This window comes from Neospora caninum, chromosome XII, assembly GCF_000208865.1.
Source record: "Neospora caninum Liverpool complete genome, chromosome XII".
Taxonomy (NCBI): domain Eukaryota; phylum Apicomplexa; class Conoidasida; order Eucoccidiorida; family Sarcocystidae; genus Neospora; species Neospora caninum.
The window spans coordinates 5,171,138-5,191,787 of NC_018398.1; the positions used below are offsets into that span (position 1 = coordinate 5,171,138).

The 20,650-nt window shown below is 57.1% G+C and overlaps 2 protein-coding genes across 2 annotated transcripts; one reads left to right on the forward strand and one right to left on the reverse strand.

The window, feature by feature from the left end:
- Positions 1-1,770: 1,770 nt before the first annotated feature.
- NCLIV_066790 (conserved hypothetical protein) lies at positions 1,771-12,442 on the forward strand (the record flags this gene model as incomplete). Its single annotated transcript, XM_003886230.1, has 14 exons — positions 1,771-1,864; positions 2,220-2,946; positions 3,209-3,317; positions 3,648-3,893; positions 4,199-4,501; positions 4,906-5,368; positions 6,036-6,433; positions 6,777-6,887; positions 7,220-7,364; positions 7,894-8,081; positions 8,426-8,638; positions 9,139-9,231; positions 10,693-10,820; positions 11,167-12,442. The coding sequence occupies 14 exons, from the start codon at positions 1,771-1,773 to the stop codon at positions 12,440-12,442; spliced, it is 4,494 nt and encodes a 1,497-aa protein (XP_003886279.1).
- A 1,988-nt stretch (positions 12,443-14,430) lies between these two features.
- NCLIV_066800 (uncharacterized protein) lies at positions 14,431-20,650 on the reverse strand (the record flags this gene model as incomplete). The annotated part of the gene is made up of 2 exons (XM_003886231.1): positions 14,431-19,240; positions 19,602-20,650. The coding sequence occupies 2 exons, from the start codon at positions 20,648-20,650 to the stop codon at positions 14,431-14,433; spliced, it is 5,859 nt and encodes a 1,952-aa protein (XP_003886280.1).

The following is a 20,650-nucleotide window of genomic DNA, read 5'->3' on the forward strand; positions in this document are numbered from 1 at the left end:
GGCAGTTTGGTCGTACGCTGTGCAGATTCTCTCGCTTATTCGTCTGCGCTGTCGGCCAGAGCTCTTGCGGCGCTTCCCAGCCCAGACGAAACCGTGGAACTTTCGCCACACATAAACAAAACAGGTGGGAAAAAGAAATAATTGGGACGAAAACAACTCTTGCCGCGCGCGTGCCGCAAATGCCGCGCTCGGCCCGGTTGGAGAAGACACACACCGTCCCGCTCCTTCGTTCGTCCTGTATCCTCTCAGATGCGTCAGAGTCTCGACTCGTTCTCATCTTCTCCGGAAAACGGCGGGATTTCCCTGGAAACGAGAGACGGCGAAAATCGGCGTTCTCCGTTGTTCCTTTGTCGCGCCCCCGACAGCTCGCGCCATCTTGAGTCTTTGACGCTCTCTCTGGCAAAAATGACCGCTCGCCGAAAACCGAGCCTGGCCTTCTGTTTCCTTTTTTTGGCGATTGGGAAAAAGACAGGAAAGGCAAGGTTTCCTTTCTGCGGATGTTGCCCCGTTTTACGCTGGAAAAAGCCGGAAGTGTGACGCAGATTAACGCTCGCGTTCTGGAGCGAAAATAGCGCGGCGATGCATGTGCTGCCTGGAGAGAGGAAACCCACTGCATGCACGTGAAGCCAGACTGGACACTGAAAATGCGCCCGCCGATAGTCTGAACAGACCTGCAGACTTATTCCTGTGTCCTACATCTCCTCTGGATGCTCGTCAGCTGCGCAGAGGGGGGAAGGCAAAGGAAGAAACCTGTCGCTTTCGAGCGACCGTGTGTGCAAATACACACGCCGGGCGGCGAGCTCGCGAGACACTACGACTCTCTCTCCGTGTCCTTCTCTCTTCTCTTTACGACACACCGTCAAGTTACTATGGTTCGCTCGTCTCACGCTTCAGCCTCGCCCCGAACACATCGGCAGAAGAACACCGGCATCATACTTACCTTCTGGTTCTTGCTGGTCGTGTGGTCTTCTGAATTTGTCTTGTGTTTAATTCCACAATGAGAAGTGATTCTTTTACGTCTCTCCTCTCTCCAGCGTCGGCCTTCCAATCTTCGTCCTTCTAAGTGGAAGTCTCTCGTTGAGCTCGCCACTTCTTGCAGGTCCGGCCGGTCTCTTCTTCGGCATTTCCTGGCTTCGTGCGTCTTGTTCTTTTGAATGGCGACGCGGCCGCCTTCTCTCTCGTCTTCGCCCTCCTTCCGTTGTTTCTGTGCATGCGTGTCTGCTCCCTGCTGTACGCCTCTCCTTTCCGCTTTCGCCGTTTCAGCCTTTTCGAGTCCATTCCCAGAAGGGGAAGAACCCTGGGCATGTCCTCTCCCCTCTTTCTTGCCTCGTTTCTCTCCACACAAAACTGCGTCAAAAAACAGTCTATCATCTCTCCCTCCTCCATCGTCTCTCTTCTCCCTCCTCTTTCTTCTCTCTTCTCCCTCCTCTTTCTTCTCTCTTCTCCCTAGTCTTTCTTCTCTCTTCTCCCTCGTCTTTCTTCTCTCTTCTCCCTCGTCTTTCTTCTCTCTTCTCCCTCGTCTTTCTTCTCTCTTCTCCCTCGTCTTTCTTCTCTCTTCTCCCTCGTCTTTCTTCTCTCTTCTCCCTCGTCTTTCTTTTCTCTTCTCCCTCGTCTTTCTTCTCTCTTTCCTCTCTCCTCCATCGTCTCTCCTCTCTTTCCTCCCTCGTCTCTTTCCTCTCTCTTGTCCTGTTGCGGTCCGTCCGCCTCTTGTTTGTTTTCTGTTTCCGTCCTTGTCTCCTGTTCTTTCCCGCTCTCGAACGTCCTGCCCCCATGACGGAAGAGACAGGGAAGCGCCGGAGCTCTGCGCGAGAGCGAGAGAGAGCGGAGGCGCTTGTCGATGACTCAGGGGACGTTGTCGAGATAGGTGAGTGCTGCTCGGTGTCGCGGACGGGCATTGTCTTTCTCTCCCCGGATGTGCTCCCCTCTTTTCCCTCGCCCCATGTAGACACGCCTTCTCTCGCTCTGACCATACAAAACGCTCTATCTACACCTCGGTTATTAACGCACAAAGCAGATATATACATATCTATATACATATACATACCCACATATATACATACATATATATATATATATATATGCATCCGTTTGTGTACATATGTATGTCTGTATATATGTGTAAATGTCAATTTAGATGTGTATGTCCATGTTGCCTGGGTGATCTGCGGCGCTGGAGAGAGCGGTTCATGCGGTGATCTCTCTCTTTGGCTTGCTTCCAGGCGACGTGCTGCGGTGTCTCGACGCCCCGACAGTGGACTTGGTGCACCAGAGCTTGGCTGCTGGCGCGGGGGAGGCGCTCTCTCCCCTCGTGACTGAGAAAGCGACATCGTTTCCACACGAGACTGACGGGCGCGGCCTCGCTGCGGGGCCTTCCCGACCGACACTAAAATCCGACGCCCTGAATGTTGCGGAGTACGTACACCGCGTTGTGGGCAGAGGCGACGAGGCGGGGGGCGGTGAGCACGTGGCCGCAGCGGTCCGTAAGCTGGATGTCGCCCTCGGGAGACTCGATGAGGAAATGAAGAAAGCAGCTGCACTCTCGCGTGACAAACGCGGGTCTGGGAAGAAAGGAGAGAGCGCCGGGGGGCGAAGGCGCGACGACCGCACGGGGAACGACGGGCGCCCGAGGCCAACGGCCGATGTCCCTGCGTTGAGTGCTTTCCTGATGCTTCTCGGAAGCGAAGGCGAAGAGCGCGGAGAGAGCGAGAAAGAAGAAGAAGCACTGCAGGCCTTGCTCCACGACTCGGGCGACGAGAAGGGACGAACGGGGAGGAAAGAGGGAGACAGCGAGGCGGGACTTGGAAGCGCAGACGGACGGCTTGGAGCTGTGCTCGTCGAACAAGCGAAACAACAAATCCAGGATCTCTATGGAGAAACGAAAAACCTGCAAACGGATGTCGACCGTCTGTACCAAGGAGTGGAAGGAGAAATCCGTGTCGCTTCTCGGTGAGAGACATGCTGTCGTAGGTGCCTGTCCCCGAAAAAAGAACCTCGGACATCGTTCGCAGCCGTCGCCGTCGCCTTTCTTCTCGTTCTTATTCCTTCTTATTCCTTCTCCTTATTCCTTTTCTTTGTCCGGTTTTTCGTCTCCCTTCCTTTTCTGTCGTTTCGTCGTTGTACCCCACACCGTTTTCGCTCCCCTCTCTGTCGCTGGTTCCTCTGGACTGGATTTCTCCTTCTCCCTTGATCTCTCCTTTTCTTCGTTTAGGCTGCTGCTGCTCCAGGAGGTTGTGTGCGCGATGGTGCACTTTGTTTCGATCTTCAAACGTCTTCGCAAAGAAGACAATGCGTCGACAAGAGCGGCGCTCGTCAGCCAAGTACGTCTCCTTTCGTGTTCATCGTGTGTCTTGCTTCCGTCTGTTCACTGTTCTCTCTTCCTCTGTAGTGGCTCGCGTCTCGTACGTCTCTGCCTCTTCTCGGATCCTACGTTCACTCTCCATGATATCTGTCGTCGTCTCTTCTCTCTCCCTTCTCTTACTCTTCTCTCTTTCTCCGTCTCTCGCTTTTCTCGCTATCTCTGTCCTCTTGCGACTCTCGTCTTTGAGTTTTTTATCTCTTGTGGAGCGGCAGCGAATGCCTGTGCAAACAAATTTCAGAAATCCTTTCATTGTCTCCGTGTCTCCGCCGGTGTCTCCTCTTTTCTTCAGCTCCTCGCGCTTCTTCGCGAACCGCATCGCGTGCCCGCGTCCGGCTGTTCGGCCGCTGTCTGTACACCGCAAGAGCACGAAACCGGGAACCGAGCTCGTAAAGAAGCCCGTTCGCAGGACACAGACGAGGTTCTCGTTCTCGCCGATCTCCAGAGTCTCGCTCCCTTTGTCTCTCTCGTCAACAAAGAAGCCTGTCAGCTGCGCACCGCGACCAGGCAGCAGTTGCTAGAGGCCGTCGACCAAGGGGTAAGTTCTCAAAGCGTGCCTCTCTCGGGGTGTACGAATCTCCTCCGTTCTCGACGTCCCCGGGTATCTACAACGTTTTTTATCTTCGGCCTTCGCTTTCTCCGTGGATAGTTCTCTGTCTTCTTCTCTCGTGCTGCACTCTTGCGTGTGTCTGCATACATACAGACATATAGATACAAACATATATAGATATATGTGTACAGTCGTGTATGCGTATAGTTTTTACATGTGGATTCGTCTGTTTTTCTCATCTGGTGAGCTTCTCTTTCGGTATGTATCTCTTGTTTTTGGCATTGGCGTGGCAGTCTCCGCTCGCACTGTCCTCCGCGCTGGACGTCTTCTTCCTGCTCGACCAACTCTGGGAGCAAGTCGAGGCTCTCCTGCGGAACCTCGTGTCAAGTGTGTGTGCGCCGATCTCGAGCGTGCACCTGCAAAAAGAAGCAAACAAAGGCCCACGCGCTCTCGCGGCCTCCGCGCGCCGAGTGGGGAAAGAAAATCTCCCGAGCCTCTGCCGGGAAAACGAGTTCGAGGCGAGCTTGGCGGAGGCAGTGAGCCGCTTCTTCGAGCGGGTCGAGGACGGCTTAAAGAAGGCGTCGCTCGTGGACCAGGTGGGGCGCAGGAGGGAACGCGACCGGGGGGCGGTTTCCGACGCAGAACACCGCCAGCGACAAAGAAAGAGACAGAAGGGAGCGGCATGCGAGAAGGGCCGAAAAAAGGAGAAGGATATACTGAAAAAACTCAGACCAACCCCGGGAAAGGAAAAGACCGATCAAGACGAGCAAGGAGAGAAGGGCGAGGAGGCAGAAAAACAGAAAAGAGAAGGAAAAGAGCGAGGAAGAGCGGAGGCGAGAGGGGGAACGAGACAGGCGAAGGGACTACTGGAGAAAAAGGACGGACATGCTGGGTTGGCGTGGGTTTCTCGTTTCCATGAAAACGTCCAGCGCGAAACAGCCGTGGTCGTCTCGCGGTGTGCGTTTCCCCATCTTCTCCTTTTTTGCGCCTCGGTTTCCAGGTTCTGGCAGTCGGCGAGGATCCGCTGACGCGTCAGCCGTACACCGCCTTTCTCGCGTCGAGCGGCTTCTCCTCGACGTTCAGCGAGGAAGTGTGGCGGGCCTCTTCTCTCCACTTCTCCGCCTTTCTACGCGAGCTCGGTGCGTTTGCTTCGCTCCCCCCTGCTCGCCGGTCTTCCCTCGTCGCGGAGACTTCTCGCCGGGAACAGCGGAGACGCCTGGACAGCGTCGCCTCGGCCTTGGCCGATTCGGGGGCGCAAGACGCCGTGCGGTCCGCCGAGGACGAAGCGAGAAACAGACTGGAAGAAAGCGAAGAGAGGACCGACTTCAGTCGCTTTGTCGCCTCTCTCGGGCCTGCTCAACTCGCCGTGGTGGAAGCCGTGCCTCTCCTTTCTCGTCTTCTTCTCTCTTTCCTTCGCCGCTGCGAAGAAATTGCCTGCGCCGGTGTCCTCTCGAAGGCACCCAGTAAGCCACGGAGTCTTGAACGTTCCACAAAGTTCACGCAGATATATCGCGCTCACACATTTTGACTTGCTTTGCCCCTACAGTGTCGAATCTGCCAGGCTGGCCAGTGCCCGTCCCGTGTCGGTTGCTGCATCTAGGGTAGACGTAGTTCTGTTTTCCCCGCGGAATCCCGGTCTCTTTTCCGTGGGCGTTCCTTTCGGCATCTTCCTGGACACGTCGAATCCACGGATCTGCTTGGGCGGCGACGCACCCGCGCCTCTTAATCTTGAAGAGTCATCTTTTCTCTAGGAGAATACATGAAAATGTCCACATTTTAAAATTTAAATCCATTGGATACCCACAGAAGGGAGGTAGGAGGAAGTCGTTAGCGGCGCGGCGGAGGCTCGCGAGGAGCTTCGGTTTTCTCTGTTTTTCTCTTTTCTCGACAACGAAGTGTTCTTGCGGTAAAGCTGCATGCCGTTTCTCCTGTCAAACCTCGCTGACGGTTTGGGGCGAGACCGGGGACTTCTTCATAGCTTCTGTTCTGGTCCTCGACAGCCCCACGGCAACCGTGGTTCTTTGGTCCTTACGAGGAAGCGAGGCCGGTTTTAAGCGGCTTCTCCTTTTCCTTTCGGGCTCCAGAAAGATTTGGTGTCTCCGCCCTGCCGCGTGTCTCTTTTCCTCGCAGGCGATGCGCAAACGGGCGCCCTTCGCAGCGCGATTGCGCCCCTTCGCCAGGTGTACATTCACCTCTTTGCGGTCCGTCTGGACGGGGTTCTGGCCTCTCTGTTTTCGCCCAGATGCCTCTCTCAGGCGCGCATGTTTCTTCGTCGCGTTTCCCCGCCCGTTTCCTTCTCGCGGCTTCTCCCTCCCGCGTCTACAGATCCGCCGAGAGTCGCGTCTTCGTTCTCAGCCGCTCTTGAGAAGGAAGAGGAAAAAAACCGAGAAGCCTTCGCGCGCCTCCTCCAGTCTGTCGAGCCGTTGTCGCACTTGCCGTCCTCTCCGGATCTCCTTTCGCTGGTCTCCGCGGCGTTCCGAGAATTAGAGCGCGTGAACCTCAGCAGCGACGAAGAGATGTTCACACAGGTGAGACCCAAAGACACCGGCAGCCGCTGAAAAGCGAGACGAAACCACAGACCACGAAAACTGAGACGGAGAGAAACCGAGGGAGAGTGGAGCGAGAAAGAGAGAGAAAACAGGGGAGAAGGAGGAGAGACGTAGAAAGGAGAGAAGAAGAGGAGTCTGAGGAAGGCAAGCGGAGAAGGAAGACTGCGAGGGTGGACAGCTGAGGCAGAGAGCCGGAGAGTGTATTGACACACAAGACTGGAGAGAGCAGCTTGGGGGGGGGGGGGGGGGAAGAAAAAAGGCGGTTCATGTTCAAGAGGGGGAAACGATTTCGTGAACGTTTCCGCGTTTGTCTTTTTCTCAGGCTGTGGACGTTGTTGAAGAAGCTTTCGAGACTCTTGTCCTTCTCTGTCTCTGCCAGCTTCACAGAGATGGGGGTCTGGAGCCGCTTGTTCTTGTCGATGCTGGCGCGAGAGTGAGTCCTCAAGCGGCGTGTGAGGCATTCTGTCGTTTTTCTCTTTCTGTCTCCTGGCTGGTGCAGCCTCCTGCGGGCCCCGCGCTTCGCCACTGTTTTCCCAGGCTCCTGTGCCCTCTGCCGGCTCTCCGTTTGCTATTTCCATGGGCGGCGTCTTCTTTCGTCGCGATGTAGCGTTCTTTCTCTCTCCTTTTCTTTTTCTTTCTCTCTCTTTTGTCCTCCCCGACTTTTCCTTTTCTCACCGTTGCCTGTTTTTTCGGCCTGCGTCTTCATTCGGGTTTTTCTTTCGCCTCTTCCCTTCCTTCTCGCTTGCGCCTCTTCTGTCTCTGCAGCTTCTCCGGCGTCTTCCAGCTGCTTCGCCCGCCCGCATTCGTGCGACGAAAGTCTTCGCGCTCTTCACTGCCGTCGAGGCGGCGATGAAAATTGTCCTCGAACAACATTCCCACGTTCTTCCGTTTCTCCGAGCGGCGCGCTCAGGTAACATAGACGCAATGCCCAGACAGGAGCCTCGGCCACTGGTCGCTGTACAGACATCCACATGCAGACTCGCGTGCAGCGGCGCATGCTAAGTTAAGTGCGTTCTTTCCCCCTCGCCTCCACGTGAGCGTGGCGTTTCCACGGACCACACGGAGAGAAAAGGATAGACGCCCCTCAAAAAAACGCTCAATGTACATCTACATACACGCACAGATGTACACCCACATGCACGCTTCTGTCCATGCCTCGATCTATCTGTATATATCTATCTGCGGACACCTATTTCTCTCCATCGACGTTTTCTACAAATGCATGCATATTTATACTCATACATGCATATATGTATATATATACATATATACATATATGTACATATATACATAGATGTACATATATATATATATATACATATATTCATATATAGCATGGATAGATGTATACATCTACGTAGATGCCTGGGCGTTTCACTGCAAATGGAGGAATGCTTGCACGGTTCGTGTTGCCGGCCGCGTTTTCGTCTTCTTTGCAGAAGTGCAGAGGACGCATCAAGCGTCCGGTGAAGAGGTGCCTGCTGCCGTCGACGGGTTTTGTCTCTCTGAAGAGTCCCTCGAAGATGCCGAAGAAAGCGACGAGGAGATTTTCTTGGAGAGCCTGCAAACGCGTCGAAGCCTTCCGTTGCTCCAGTGGCATACATTCAGAGAGGTTGCGGCTGTCCAGGTGAGGGCATGGCACGATTTCCGAGAACAGAGAGATCGACTAACGGCGTTGAATCTCGGAAACTCCCGCAAGCTTTCGAGATACGGTTTTCTCAGGAGCGTCTCTGGTTCTTGCTTGAACGCAGCCTTCACATGCCCCGCAGTCTTTGCATGTGCCCGACGTTGTTCAGATCCTTCCGTTTCTGGATCGGAGAGGCCGCGCACCGCGCGTTCGGCGTCTCTGCGTCGCCGCGTGAAGGTCCGTTTTCGAGTCTTTTGTGCATTTTCACGAGTCGAGGTAGATCGTGCTATGCACCGCTTCTGCGACTTCAACCGGGGACTCTGTCGTGTCTCTTTGCTTGCCAGCGGCGACTGCTGGAACCTGTCTTTTCGAGCGTCGAATCCGCAGCCGTCGCCGGCTGCCTCGGGCGCCTAGTCGATGAAGTCGCACTCTCGCTCTCTTCTCCAGGCGAAGACAGAGCGGCCGGCAGGACACCCGGAAGCGAAGGACGCGAAACAGGAGGCCTAGACGCAACTGAAGATGCAGAGCAGCTTGCAGCACTATCGGAACTCGAGAGAGTGAGACGCAACAACGCAGAGCAGACGGGAAGAGGCGATGAGCGACAGATGAGGAAGCGAAAAAGGGTGGAGAGAGGCCGGGAAGGCGTTTGCGTGTGCGCGGGATGCCGACAAGGACAGGCTAGACAGATAGACAAAAGTGCAAACGGAGGACCGAGAAGCGAGGAAGACACACGGAAGGGGAGCACACGACCGCAAGGCGCACGCGGTGTCGGAGAGAGAAGAAAAAAGCAAGGCGAGAGGAGAGAAGAGAAAAAGGAAGGAAACAAGAGACGTGGGCAGAACACACAAAACGAAACGCAAAAGAGACAGGGAGAACGGCGCTTTTGTGTTTGGAAGGAGACGCGAAGAGGCAATGCGAGAGGGATCGCGTCCCTGCTGGAAGCAGAAACGCAGGATCCAAGACGGGGCTTAAAGGGAGAACAAGAGACGCGTGCGAGAGGGGAGCGGCGCAAGATCATTCGAGCTTTGGTCCTGTGTTTCCGTGCTTTTCCTTTCAGCTGCTGTGCCACGCTCAACAACAGTACGTCTGTCTCCTCCCCCCGCCGTCGCTTCTCGCGCCTCTCTCCAGTCTCTCGCTTTCCATTTTGGAAGTAAGGCCTTGCACAGTGACTTCTTCCATAAGATTTTCTAAAAAACGGGAAGTCGTCGGCGCACCCGTCACACACGGCCCAGGGGGGCGAGCCTTCCGGAGTCTCTCTGTCCACCGGCGCCTCGAACCGAGGCAAATCTGGTGTCCTCCATGCCAATGTCTGTCGATGGACAGACCCAGGAAAATCTCCACCACACCTGCACCTATATTCATATATATATACATATGTATATATATATATATATATATATATATATATATATACATATGTATATATATATATATATACATGTATACATATGTATATATATATGTATATGTAAGATTGTGTATATTGCTATCGCTGAAAGTCGATGCACACGGTGCGATCTACCTGAGTTTCCAAGGCAACGCCACATCTCTCGATATATAAGTATATATGTATGTATATATGTATGTATGTATATATGTATATATGTATGTAGGTATGTATGTATGTATGTATGTATGTATGTATGTATGTATGTATATATGTATGTAGGTGTGTATGTATGTATATATGTATGTAGGTGTGTATGTATGTATATATGTATGTAGGTATGTATGTATGTATGTATGTATGTATGTATATATGTATGTATGTATATATGTATGTATGTATATATGTATGTATATATGTATGTATGTATATATGTATGTATATATGTATGTATGTATGTATGTATGTATGTATGTATGTATGTATGTATGTATGTATGTATGTATGTATGTATGTATGTATGTATGTATGTATGTATGTATGTATGTATGTATGTATGTATGTATGTATGTATGTATGTATGTATGTATGTATGTATGTATGTATGTATGTATGTATGTATGTATGTATGTATGTATGTATGTATGTATGTATGTATGTATGTATGTATGTATGTATGTATGTATGTATGTATGTATGTATGTATGTATGTATGTATGTATGTATGTATGTATGTATGTATGTATGTATGTATGTATGTATGTATGTATGTATGTATGTATGTATATATATATGTATGTATGTATATATGTATGTATGTATATATGTATGTATATATGTATGTATGTATATATGTATGTATATATGTATGTATGTATATATGTATATATGTATGTAGGTATGTATGTATGTATGTATGTATGTATATATGTATGTATGTATATATGTATGTATGTATATATGTATGTATATATGTATGTATGTATATATGTATGTATATATGTATGTATGTATATATGTATATATGTATGTAGGTATGTATGTATGTATGTATGTATGTATGTATGTATATTGGCGTTCGACAGAAGAAGGTGTGTCTGTTCCGAACGCGCCAAGTGTCGGTTTCGAATGTCTGTTTTTCGTTGTTTCGACTCACGTTCTCGATTTGCAGAGCGAATTCCTTTTCTGTGTGGTTTTTCGGCCTTTCTGCGCCTCCCCGAACAGACGCTGCTGGGCCACGCGTGCGTTTGCGAGGCGCGTGGGGAACGCGAGAGAGCCTACGTGGCGTCAGTCGTCGCGCGCGGCGAAGTTCTCCTCTCTGCTTTCTGGACTGGCTTCCACAAACACGTCCGGTGAGAGCAAAGCCGCGTCTCTCGGACCACTTCTCTCGAGCACGCTCTGTTGATCAATTGCCTCTTTGGTGGAGAAAATCTCTCTCCCTACGGATGCGTTTGAAAATCTGTGTCTCGCGCAGCGTTTCTGCTCCAGCGCCTTCTCCCGCCGTTTGTCCCGACATCTCTGTAGCTGTGTTTCGGGTCTTTTCCACTGTCTTGCCTCTCTTCCTCTCTTGGTGTCCCTGCGAGAGCCTCCACGGCTCCTCTCCAAATCTCGGCTGCATTTGAAAAACATTGTGCGCGCGGCAACACCGGAGAGCGGAACTCCCCGTGTGGAGATGCTTCCATCTTGTCCTTCTCTCAGGGTCGGTTCCGACATGCTGCGCAACGTCCGGCGCCTTCTCTTTGCCGACTCGCCGTTCCTCCTCCACGAGCTTCTCACAATTATGCCTCAACAGGAACCGTTTCTTTCCAGCGAACGCGCGACTCCCTCATCTCCTTCTTCCTCTTCATCTTCTTCTTCCTCTTCAGCTTCTTCCTCTTCATCTCCGTCTTCTTCATCTCCTTCATCTCTCGTTGCGACTTCCTTGCCGCCGCTGCTTGTAGCTTGTCACCTGCTGTATCGCCTCCCTGTCCGGAAGGGCGCGCCTTCTCGCCGACCGCATGCGCTCCTGGGGCTGTCTGGCGGCGCGCCGGAACTTGCGCGTCTTCTCGCGGCGTATTTGCGAAGCCAGCGCGGCGAGAAGGAAGAGCGGCCGGAGGAATCGCGTGGAGAAGCGCGCGTGGCAGCCGAGAGGCTGAGGAGAGATCTCCACCGTCTGGTGACCCTGGAGACGGGCGGAAAGCCAAGAGACGAAAAGCACAGAGGCGAAAACGAGAGCGAGGGCAAAAGAGAGAGATGGGCGAGGGGAAGGACGTACGGGGAAAGGGAAGCAGAGAGGAGAGAAGACTTGAAAATCCTGGTTCAAGTTGCTCGACTCCTCAGCGCTGCACTCGACGGTGGAGCCGGGGGAGAACACACACTGGGTCAGGGAACTGCCGCAAGTCCAGGTGACTCTTCTCGCCTCGAAAAACGGCCGGTCTCAACAGAAAACATCTCGGCACAAAACGCGTCGCTTCCTCCCGCTTCGTCTTCTTTCTCGTCTTCTGCCTCTTCTTTCTCTTCCTCCTGTTCGCCTGTCCCTGCGTCTCTTCAGCCTGGAGGCGAGGAGAGGGCGTCTCTGTGGCCGCCGGGGGAAGTGGCCCAAGAGCCGGATGCCGGTTTCTCCGACCGTTCACGGACCAACGCAAAGGACGCGGTGGGCGGTTCCGTTCGCTCCGCGCCTCGCGCAGGCGACGCGCCTTCTCTCCTCTCCAGCCCTTCACGGGAGATGCTATCGAATGGAACCGCAGAGACGCACGGTCCGTGGGGAGAGAGACGGGAGGCGGGGATGTCTCCGCCGCGCGAGGGACGTGGAGAAGCCCAAGCGCCGCAGTCCCGGCAGGGAGAAGATCCGAGGCCAGTGCAAGTGCATGCGCAGGTCGGCGCGTTCGCACGTCCAGACTGGGAAGCGGAAAACGAAAAAAAACCCGAACCTCAGACAAGGGAAGAACAACATGACAGTGCGCCTTTCTCCCTTCCTCAACCACCCGTCCTGTGAGCGGAGAATCGCACAAAGGGAGAACAAGCGAGAGAACACGGGAGAAAAAAAGAGAGATAAAAGGAGAGGAAAAAAGAGAGAAAAAAGGGGAGAACAAAAGAGGGAAGAAGAGGAAGACATGCAGAGAGCAGAAGAGAGAGGAGACCAAGCGAGAGAAAGAGAGAGAACAAGAGACATACGTGCCAGGGGTTCCGGCATGAGCCCGGTGCGGCCACCGAAGGTAGTTTCAGCAGAAAGGGTTTTTGTTCGAGTCTCCAAATGTAGAACCAAGACACGTGCAGTCTCGCCGCGGCGAGGAGGGAACCGTTTCTCTCGGTTTTGTGGCCCAGTGTGGTCAGTTCAAATCCACTGTGAGGAAAAGCACGGGTTGCGTTCGTACAGCTTTTTTGAGAACAAATGTGGCAGTGCCTTCGGCACGTGTGTGACAGCAAATCTGCAAAGAGCATCGCAGCGCGCGTTTTCCATGCCCGCTGCTCATCACCAGATTCACCTGCTCTCCGACGCGCCACCGTTCCAGCAGCCCCTGACAAAGAGACAGAACGGTCTTCTCGTGGCCGATGCATGCATCCCTCTCACTCTAGCAGTCAGACGGTCGGCTGAGGAAGTCTCTCTCCAGGCAGTATCAGACCACCCCCGTGTACACGCGAGGGTAAATAGCAGTGGACCCAGTGTAGCGGGAGAGAGACTATGCGTGCCTCTCGGAGAGGATTCGTGGAGCTTCGCGATTTTGAAACGAAAAAGCAGAAAACTGCCGCCGAGCAAAACAAAAGGTGGCGGTAATCTGAGAGCAACACAAGCGAGAAAAAGACACAAGGCCGTGTGAGGCTACGCGGCTCGAACTGTTTTCACCGACTTCCTGTGGCGGCGGGGCACAGTCTCTCGCAAAGAGAGACTTCCCGTTGCTGAAGTGTTCGCTGTAGGACACAGAGAAGACCTGACGTCCTAGAGGATGTGTCGCGCGCTGTTTCGTTTTCGAGGGACAGTTTCGCTCGCGCACGGCTACACCTTACGCGGTGGCTTTTGCGAGAGGGCGTGGTCTGCATGCGGACTGTCTCGTCTCGTTTTTTTCGGCAGTCCTCAGCGGCAAAGAGAGACACTAACCACGCGCATGCGTCCTCAGGTGAACTGTTGACTCGCTGAAAAGTGAAGCTTTGCGGGCTCAAATCCTTCTTTAACGCGGGCCTGGACGCTAGCGCGAGGCGGCTTTTCCGCAGAAGAGTGTGAGGCTTCAACTTTGCTGTTTTGACTCGCCTCCTTTCGATCCTGGTTCTACAACGAAACAAACCGTCGTGCGCCCCTGTTGTCGCTCGCGAGAAAGAAACCAGCAGAGTTTTACGAGCAGGGTTGCCTCTGTTGCAGTTTGAAGGGAAGCATTTTATCCAGAGCCGAGAAAAGCCGCTCGAGAGAGCAGTCACGCACACAGAAGACGCGGCAGCCGCATCGTCGCCACAGATAACAAATGTAGTGATACGACAAAGTGGTTGAAACGTTTGCGAGAACACCACACGCGAAGAGGCAGCACGACACTCGATGACGCCGGAGGCGCGAGAGTTCAAAGAAGCCAGGGAAAAGGAGCCGAGGGGTGCACGGACACGGGGCGGGGGACTCGCGCCAAGAAGTCTTCTCTGGAGACCGAACGCATGCAGAGACACAATCGTTAGGTTTTCCCTTCCTCCGCTCTCTGCTTTCCTGCTGTTCTTGTTCCTCAGCGAAGCGGAACAGCGGTGGGTGACGGGAAGGCGTCTCAAGGCATGCAAGAAATCGGAAAACACAAACTGTCAAGGCACTGCGTTTGTCCTTCCCCGGCTCATGTCTGTCACCCGCGAAAGAGAGAGAATTCAAGTGCGGCCGTTCTCTCTTCGCGTTTGACGTCTCCCTCTTTTCAGTCTCCTTCTTGTCATCGCCCCGCGCGCGTCACACCTTGGTCCCTTCACGCTTCTTCTCTCCGGCCGCGTTCGCTCTTTATGAAGTCCCCTCGTGGCGACCGCTCAGAAAGGCGGACAGGGCGACAGACACGGTTCTGCGGGGAGGCAGAACACTGCGAGGTTGCTGCTGCGCCTGCGCTTCGAGGCGAGACGCGGAGACAGAGGCGGGAAGGGTGCGTTGCATGCACTGGCTGCAGAGAGCCGGGGAAAGAGACGCTCGTGGGAAGGCGAGAGCAGCGACGAGAGGAAAGGCATCGCAGCTGAGTTTCTGCGGCCATCTGCTTTGTCGAGAGCCAAGTCGAGGAAAGGCAGGTGTGCAAGGGCCCGAGACGGCGAGAGAACATCTGAGCCGGAGGCGGAGAGAACCGAGGTGCGGGCGAGCCTGGGGGCCGCGGGGAGCACGAGAGAGGGAAGAGCCGGCGACTCGAGGCTGGTCCCAGCGGGCGCGAAGGGTGACTCGGGGGAGACGAGCGAAGAGGCAAAAGCAAACGCGGGCAGAGCTGCAGACGCAGGCGAGTTTTCGCCGGTGTGGGGAGGCTCAGCGGTCGGCGGCCGCAGAGAAGGGTGGAGGGCGAAGCCGCTGTCCGAGACGTCGAGAAAAGGTTTCTCGAGGGGCTCTTCAAACGCCGACAGCTCGCCGGTCTCTTCCCGCGTCAGAAAAGCCGTATCGCGCCGCCCGCTGTCTTCCATGAGGCCTGCAGTCGAAACGGTCGAGACGGTTCGGGCGTCGCCCAACGAGATGAGCCGCGTCATGCCTGGATGCGTTGACAAGGCCGACGAAGACGCGCAACAGAGAGAAGTCGAGAGAGACGAGAGAGAGGAGGACAGCGAAGAAAGCGCCGGAAGAGACGCGAGAGAAGACGACAGACGCGGCTTGTTGATGGCCGGCGCAGACGGGCTCCGGTGTTGCGGAGGAGCTTTGTAGGTCGGGGGGTGCGCGGGGGTGAAGAACTCAAAGGGACTGTCTCCGGCGTAAGAGAGGCGACGTGGAGACAGAAGAGACAGCTGCGGTCGGAGAGCCGGAAGGCCGAGCAAGTCCGCCGCGGGCGCAGAGTCCAGAGTCTCGTGCTTTGCGCCCGGGAAGGAGGACGAAAGAGTGTCCTCGCGGGATCCGACAGAAACTTCTTTTCCCTCGCTTCGGCCTTCGCGCGGAGGCAGGAACAGCGAACTCTTCGCCGCGGGCGCGACCACGGGCGAGAGCGAATCGCAGTGCAGACGCGGAGACCAGCCGGCGGCCGAGGCCCAGGACGAGCGCCGCGCGAGAGACATGGTGCCTGATCGGCGTCGCTGGTTCCTCCTTCGCTCGCGTCTCTTGTCTTCCTCGCCGTCGGGGAACGGGACGCGCGAGAGAGCTGTGTTCGCGTCGAGTCGATCCGCCCCGCACGGCACGCAGCCGTCGGTCGAGATGGTCCGGCGCAGCTTCGCCCCGGAGCAGGACGAGAAGGAAATCAAAGGCGAGAAGAACGGCTCGTGCGCCCACGCCTTCGCGTCGTGTTTGGCAGCGTCGGGAAGGCGGGAGGTCGCCGCGGGATCCAGCGCGGCGAGCTCTGCGGGCGGCGCGAGCGCAGAACGCGGTCTGTTCTCGCCTGTCTGGGAGAGCGCGTCGGGGGGCGGCGAGGCGTTCCGCGGGGAAAGAGAAACATCCTGGAAAAGCAGCGGCGGCAGAGACGGCAGGAACGAGAGCGCCGAGTGCGCGTCTTCGGTCGTGGTGGTGTCGGTCCGTTGGAGAGTCGGCACCCTGAGCAGCGACGCGTTGACTCCAGTCGGCAGCAGACTCGTGGCAAGACCCCGCGGCCTGTCTCTCTCGAACTCCCCAGGATGCCCTCCGGCGACGCTCGCGCCTAGCTCCCCCGTCCCGTCTCGCCCTTCGTCTGGCGCCTCGAACGCGCCCTGGCGTCTTCGCGCCGCGCCCGTCGGGCCTTCGTCTCCCGCGGCCAGCCAGTCGGGAAAGGCCTTCTCTGTCCCCGCGGCTTCTTTCGGCCCCTCGTGCAGCCCCGTCGCCTTTCCTTCTTCTTGCTCGCCTCGCCACGCGCGCGCCTCTTCGCGAGCCTCTGCAGGCGTCGGGACGAGCTCGAAGTTCGTGGAGGACCGCGAGAGCGAGAAGAGAGCGGAGTTGCGCCGCTTGAACGCGTGACCGGTCTTCGCGCCGAAGGGACAGGCAAGCTGCGCGCTGCAACCGTCGGCAGTCGTCGTAGGGAGGAAGGGCGCCTCCGGCGCCGTCGTTGCCGCGCGGGAACCCGTCAGAGCCTGGCCAGCCGAGCAGAAGAACGGCGGCATGGCGGCGCTGTCGGGCAAGGCGCAGCCAGGAGAAAGCGCGCTGGGCTCGAAGGAAGGCAGCCCCTTTCGGGCGTACGCGGGAGTCCCGTTCGACTTCTCGCCTAGGGCCGCAGACAGGTGCGCGAACCTCTCGCTCCAGTTCGCCCTGTCCTCGCCAGAGAGACGCGACGCGAGCGCCTTGCTCTCGCCGCTGTCTTGGAACCCTGTCGTGTCGCTTGTGGCTGCCACGCCGCCGGAAGACGCGGCGGCAGTCTCGACGTCTGCGTAGAACAGGGGCGTCTCTCCGCTTGGAGCCGAGTCCGGGGTGCGTCGAAAAGCCTTCTCTTCTTCGCGGACGAAGCGGTCAGAGGTGGGAACCGACAAGAATGGCAGAGACGCTGCACGCGCTGTAGACGCGGCGGAATGCGGAAGGTGAAAGGCCTCGCGCTCCGGAGCTGCAGGGAGTGGCGAGGGCGGTGTTGTCCTCGAAGGCGAAGCCTGGTCGGCGTCTCCTGGGCGCTGGAGCTCCACCTCGGAAGGCGAGCGAGAGAACGGGAAGGCCGAACGGCACAGAGTCTCCTCGTCGGACGCTGCCGCGCCCTCCGCCGAATCGGACGGACATTGCTGCGCCTCGCTGGCCGCAGCTTCCGCGTTCGCCAGAGCCTTGTCTTTCTCGCCCGCTCCGCTCCTGTTTGCTCCTTTCTTCCTCTCTCGGGGCTTCGCCGGCTGGGGCCCTCGCGCCGCTCGGCTGGGGCGCCCGGCACTCTTCGAATCGCGTCGCTTCCTCTTGCGAGACATGGCCTTCCCGGCCAGAACTTCGGCCTGTTGTTCGAGTTGCTGTAACTGCAGCTGCTCCCAGTAGAGCCCCGGCGACTCGCCAAACATCGTGAAAGGGTCGTTGAAGTCCAGCTGGTGCGCGGGAAAGGGAGACGAGAACGCAGGTGGATAGACGGACGGATAGGGCGACGAGCAGTCGAAGCCGGGCGGGGACGGAGAGCCCTGGACACGAGGCAACTCTGCTCGCGGCGACAGGGGCGGCGCAGCTCCAGACCCAGGCCGGTGTGCGGGGCCGTGTGCCGCGGGCCGGGAAGCGCCCTCCGGAGCGGAGAGCGGGGCGAACGGCAGGTTGTGGGGAGGCTGTGCGGGGGGCGTCGCGGCGTGGCAGCGCGGCCGCGCAGGCAGCGAGGGGAGACACGGCCCAGAGGGCTCGCCTCCGGAAAGGGAAGCGTAAGGCTCGGAACGGGGGGGTTCGGGCGAAAGCGAAGCGCGAGATCCGTCCTCGAATCCGCCAGTTTCGGCAGCAGAGAAGCCGGGGGAAACGGGGAACGAACCGGGGGTCGAGGGGGGAATCGAGTACGAAGGCGGCAGTCCAGAACCGGCAGAAGGCGAGAGTGCGACCTCAGCGGCCTTCGCTTTTCGCCGTCGAGAGCCGCTGCTTTTCCTCGCTCCCTCGCCGTGCTTCCGCGCAGCTGGGCGGCTCGCAGAGCGCCGCGGGGCCTTCGCCTTGGCAGTTGGCGGCTCCGCGTCGGGCCCGAGGCGCGCGCCCGCTGAAAAGTCCGACGACGAAAAAGAAGAGGCGGCCGACGTCAAGCCAGGACGCGAACCGAGAGAAGACGAGGCTGGATCCGAAAGTGGGGAATAACCCGAGGCAGGATGCAGGGACGGGGCCGCAACGGGGCGCCCGCCCGCGGAGGAAGGCGTCGAGGAGCCTGCCTGAGAGCGGTCAGGCGTCGGGAAACCACGCGGAAACGTTGAATCTGCGAGTGAACTTGTGTTTCGCTCAGGAGTCGCGGGCGCAGAGACGCGGCACCCTGGAGCAGAAAGCGGAGGGCCCTCGAGGGCCGAAGAATGGGTGAAAGTGGAGCTCGCGGACGCGATCGGGCCATGCGTCTCTCCGCTCTTCCGAGCTGTCTCCGGGCTTTTCTGCAAAAGACACTCTTCACTCTTCTCCGCTCTGTGAAGGCCTGAAGCCACGTTCACATCTTCGAGCGTCCTCGCTTCGCCACATCGCTCGCCTTCGTCTGGAGCCTCAGCAGAGACGCCAGCGCACCACGCAGGGTGTCTCCGGAGCGATCCAGGCTCCTGCTCAGTCCCGCTCCGGAGCTTGGCCGTGTCCTCGCGCTCTGTGTCCTCGCTTCCCAACACAGGCTGGGGCCCGTCAGCTTCGCCTTCGTCGTCAGAAGCGTCTCCGCAGCCTCTGTCGGTCGCCTCGGCTCCCTCCTCGGCCTGGGTCTCCTTCCCTCTGCGCAGAGGCTTCTCTTCTTCTTCGGCCCAAGCTGTGGATGCCTCCCGGTCCGGCGGGCGTTCTCCATCGGCCAGCGCGCAGGCAGAGAAACCACCGGTGTCGAGTCGCGGGCAGACAGCGTCAGAGAGGCTGGCGGCGACGCTGGCGGACGCGCTCATCGACGGCGGACACACGAGGAGTTGCTGCACGAAGGGGTCTGCGGCAGCCTTGAGCGCTTCGATGGCTTCTGCTGCTTCGTCCGTATGAGGCGGCCAGCCCAAGATGCGGTTGCGCTCCTCGAGAGCCAGGCGCCGAGCCTCGAGAAACCCATGGCGACTGACGGGGAAGTGACGCTGGATTTGCCGGCCTTGGTCGTTTTTCCAGTACGAGATCCTGAAGGCAAGAGAAAAGGAGAGACGTGGAAGGCCATTAGAGAGACAAGCAGACACAGAGAGAAGGCAGGGAAAAGAACCGGGTCCAGACCGACGCGGCAGCGACACACTTGCGAGTGCGAGAGTCGCTTTCGGTCAACGGGGTCAGGACAAAAAATCCCTTCGCGGCCATGTGTGGCGTCTTTCTCCCGTGCGTTGACTTGCGTCTGTGTCTGCTCGTCCACGCCTGCGACGGGATGTGCGGGTTTTTCTCGCCATCCTTTCGCTCCGTGTTCCGTCCCCGGGGCTTGCCCGCGTTCCGTTCCGCTTCCTTTGTGTTTTTCTGTCCTTTTCTCGCGAAAAGCGAGGAAGCCCGAACTTACCAGCGGATCTGGTTGTGGTCAAACGTGAGGCCTTGAACTCTTGGCGTCTGGCGAGCAAAGTGGCGATACAGTTTGCGCTGCTGCAGCGGCAAACCACGCACAGGGCGAGTCGTTCCACCAGACGAAGAGCTGGAGCCGTTCTTCGGGGCGCGACTGGTCTGGGGCGAGCGCCGAGGTCCCTTAGGGCTCTTGCGCCGGGGCTGTCGCGGGCGTTCGGAACGAGGGCGGCTGCGAGCGCCGCTGTTCGCAGCCTGTTTCGGGGATGAGGCGTCGCTGGGGAGTTGCGTCTCTTGGGGAGGTCCAGGTTGAGGCGACGCCGGCGAGCTCGCCGCGGGGTCTTGAGAGCGAGAGAACGAAAGAGAGGGAAAGGAAGACGAGGCTGGGCAGTACGCGTCGGCGGCCACCGGGAAGGAGTAGGGCGCAGGAAAGCACTGTTGAGACTGGACAGACTGGACGGCAGAGCACTGAGTGTACGTTGCGGGAGTGGAAAACGACGGAGAGAAGGAAGAGCCAAAGTTCATTTCTGGAGACGTATACGGCGCGGACTCGTAGTACACGTTGGCAGGGGCCATCGAGGCGCCGCAGTGAGACATGCGGCCGTGCATCGTCTGGGGACTACCCGCCGCACCTCTGGGGGCTGTGTCTGTCGCATTCCCCACGGCGCCAGGAGGCAGCTGTTGGTGGGGGAAAGATCTTTCCGTTTCTTGTCGGAGACCCGACGGGGCCTGAACTTCCCTAGGGTTGCACCCGTAGCTGTCATCGAGGCGGCGCCCCGCAGCCTGTTCCCCCCCCGGGTAGTGAGACGTAAACCCTGGTTGGTTCACTCCGACTTTTCGTGCTCCGTCGCCCATCCCCGGCACGCCCCCGTTGGGCCAAGTTTGGCCGCAAGGATACATCGGTCCGCGGTGGGTCCAGGCAAATGCCTCTCCGCCTCCAGCAGCGTCCTCAGACGCAGGCACGTGGTTATGGTGGGGGATAAAACCTTCCTTGTTAACCGCAAAGGCTGGCAAGGACCGCTCCGGGGACTTCGGCGTCTGGACTGACACCAT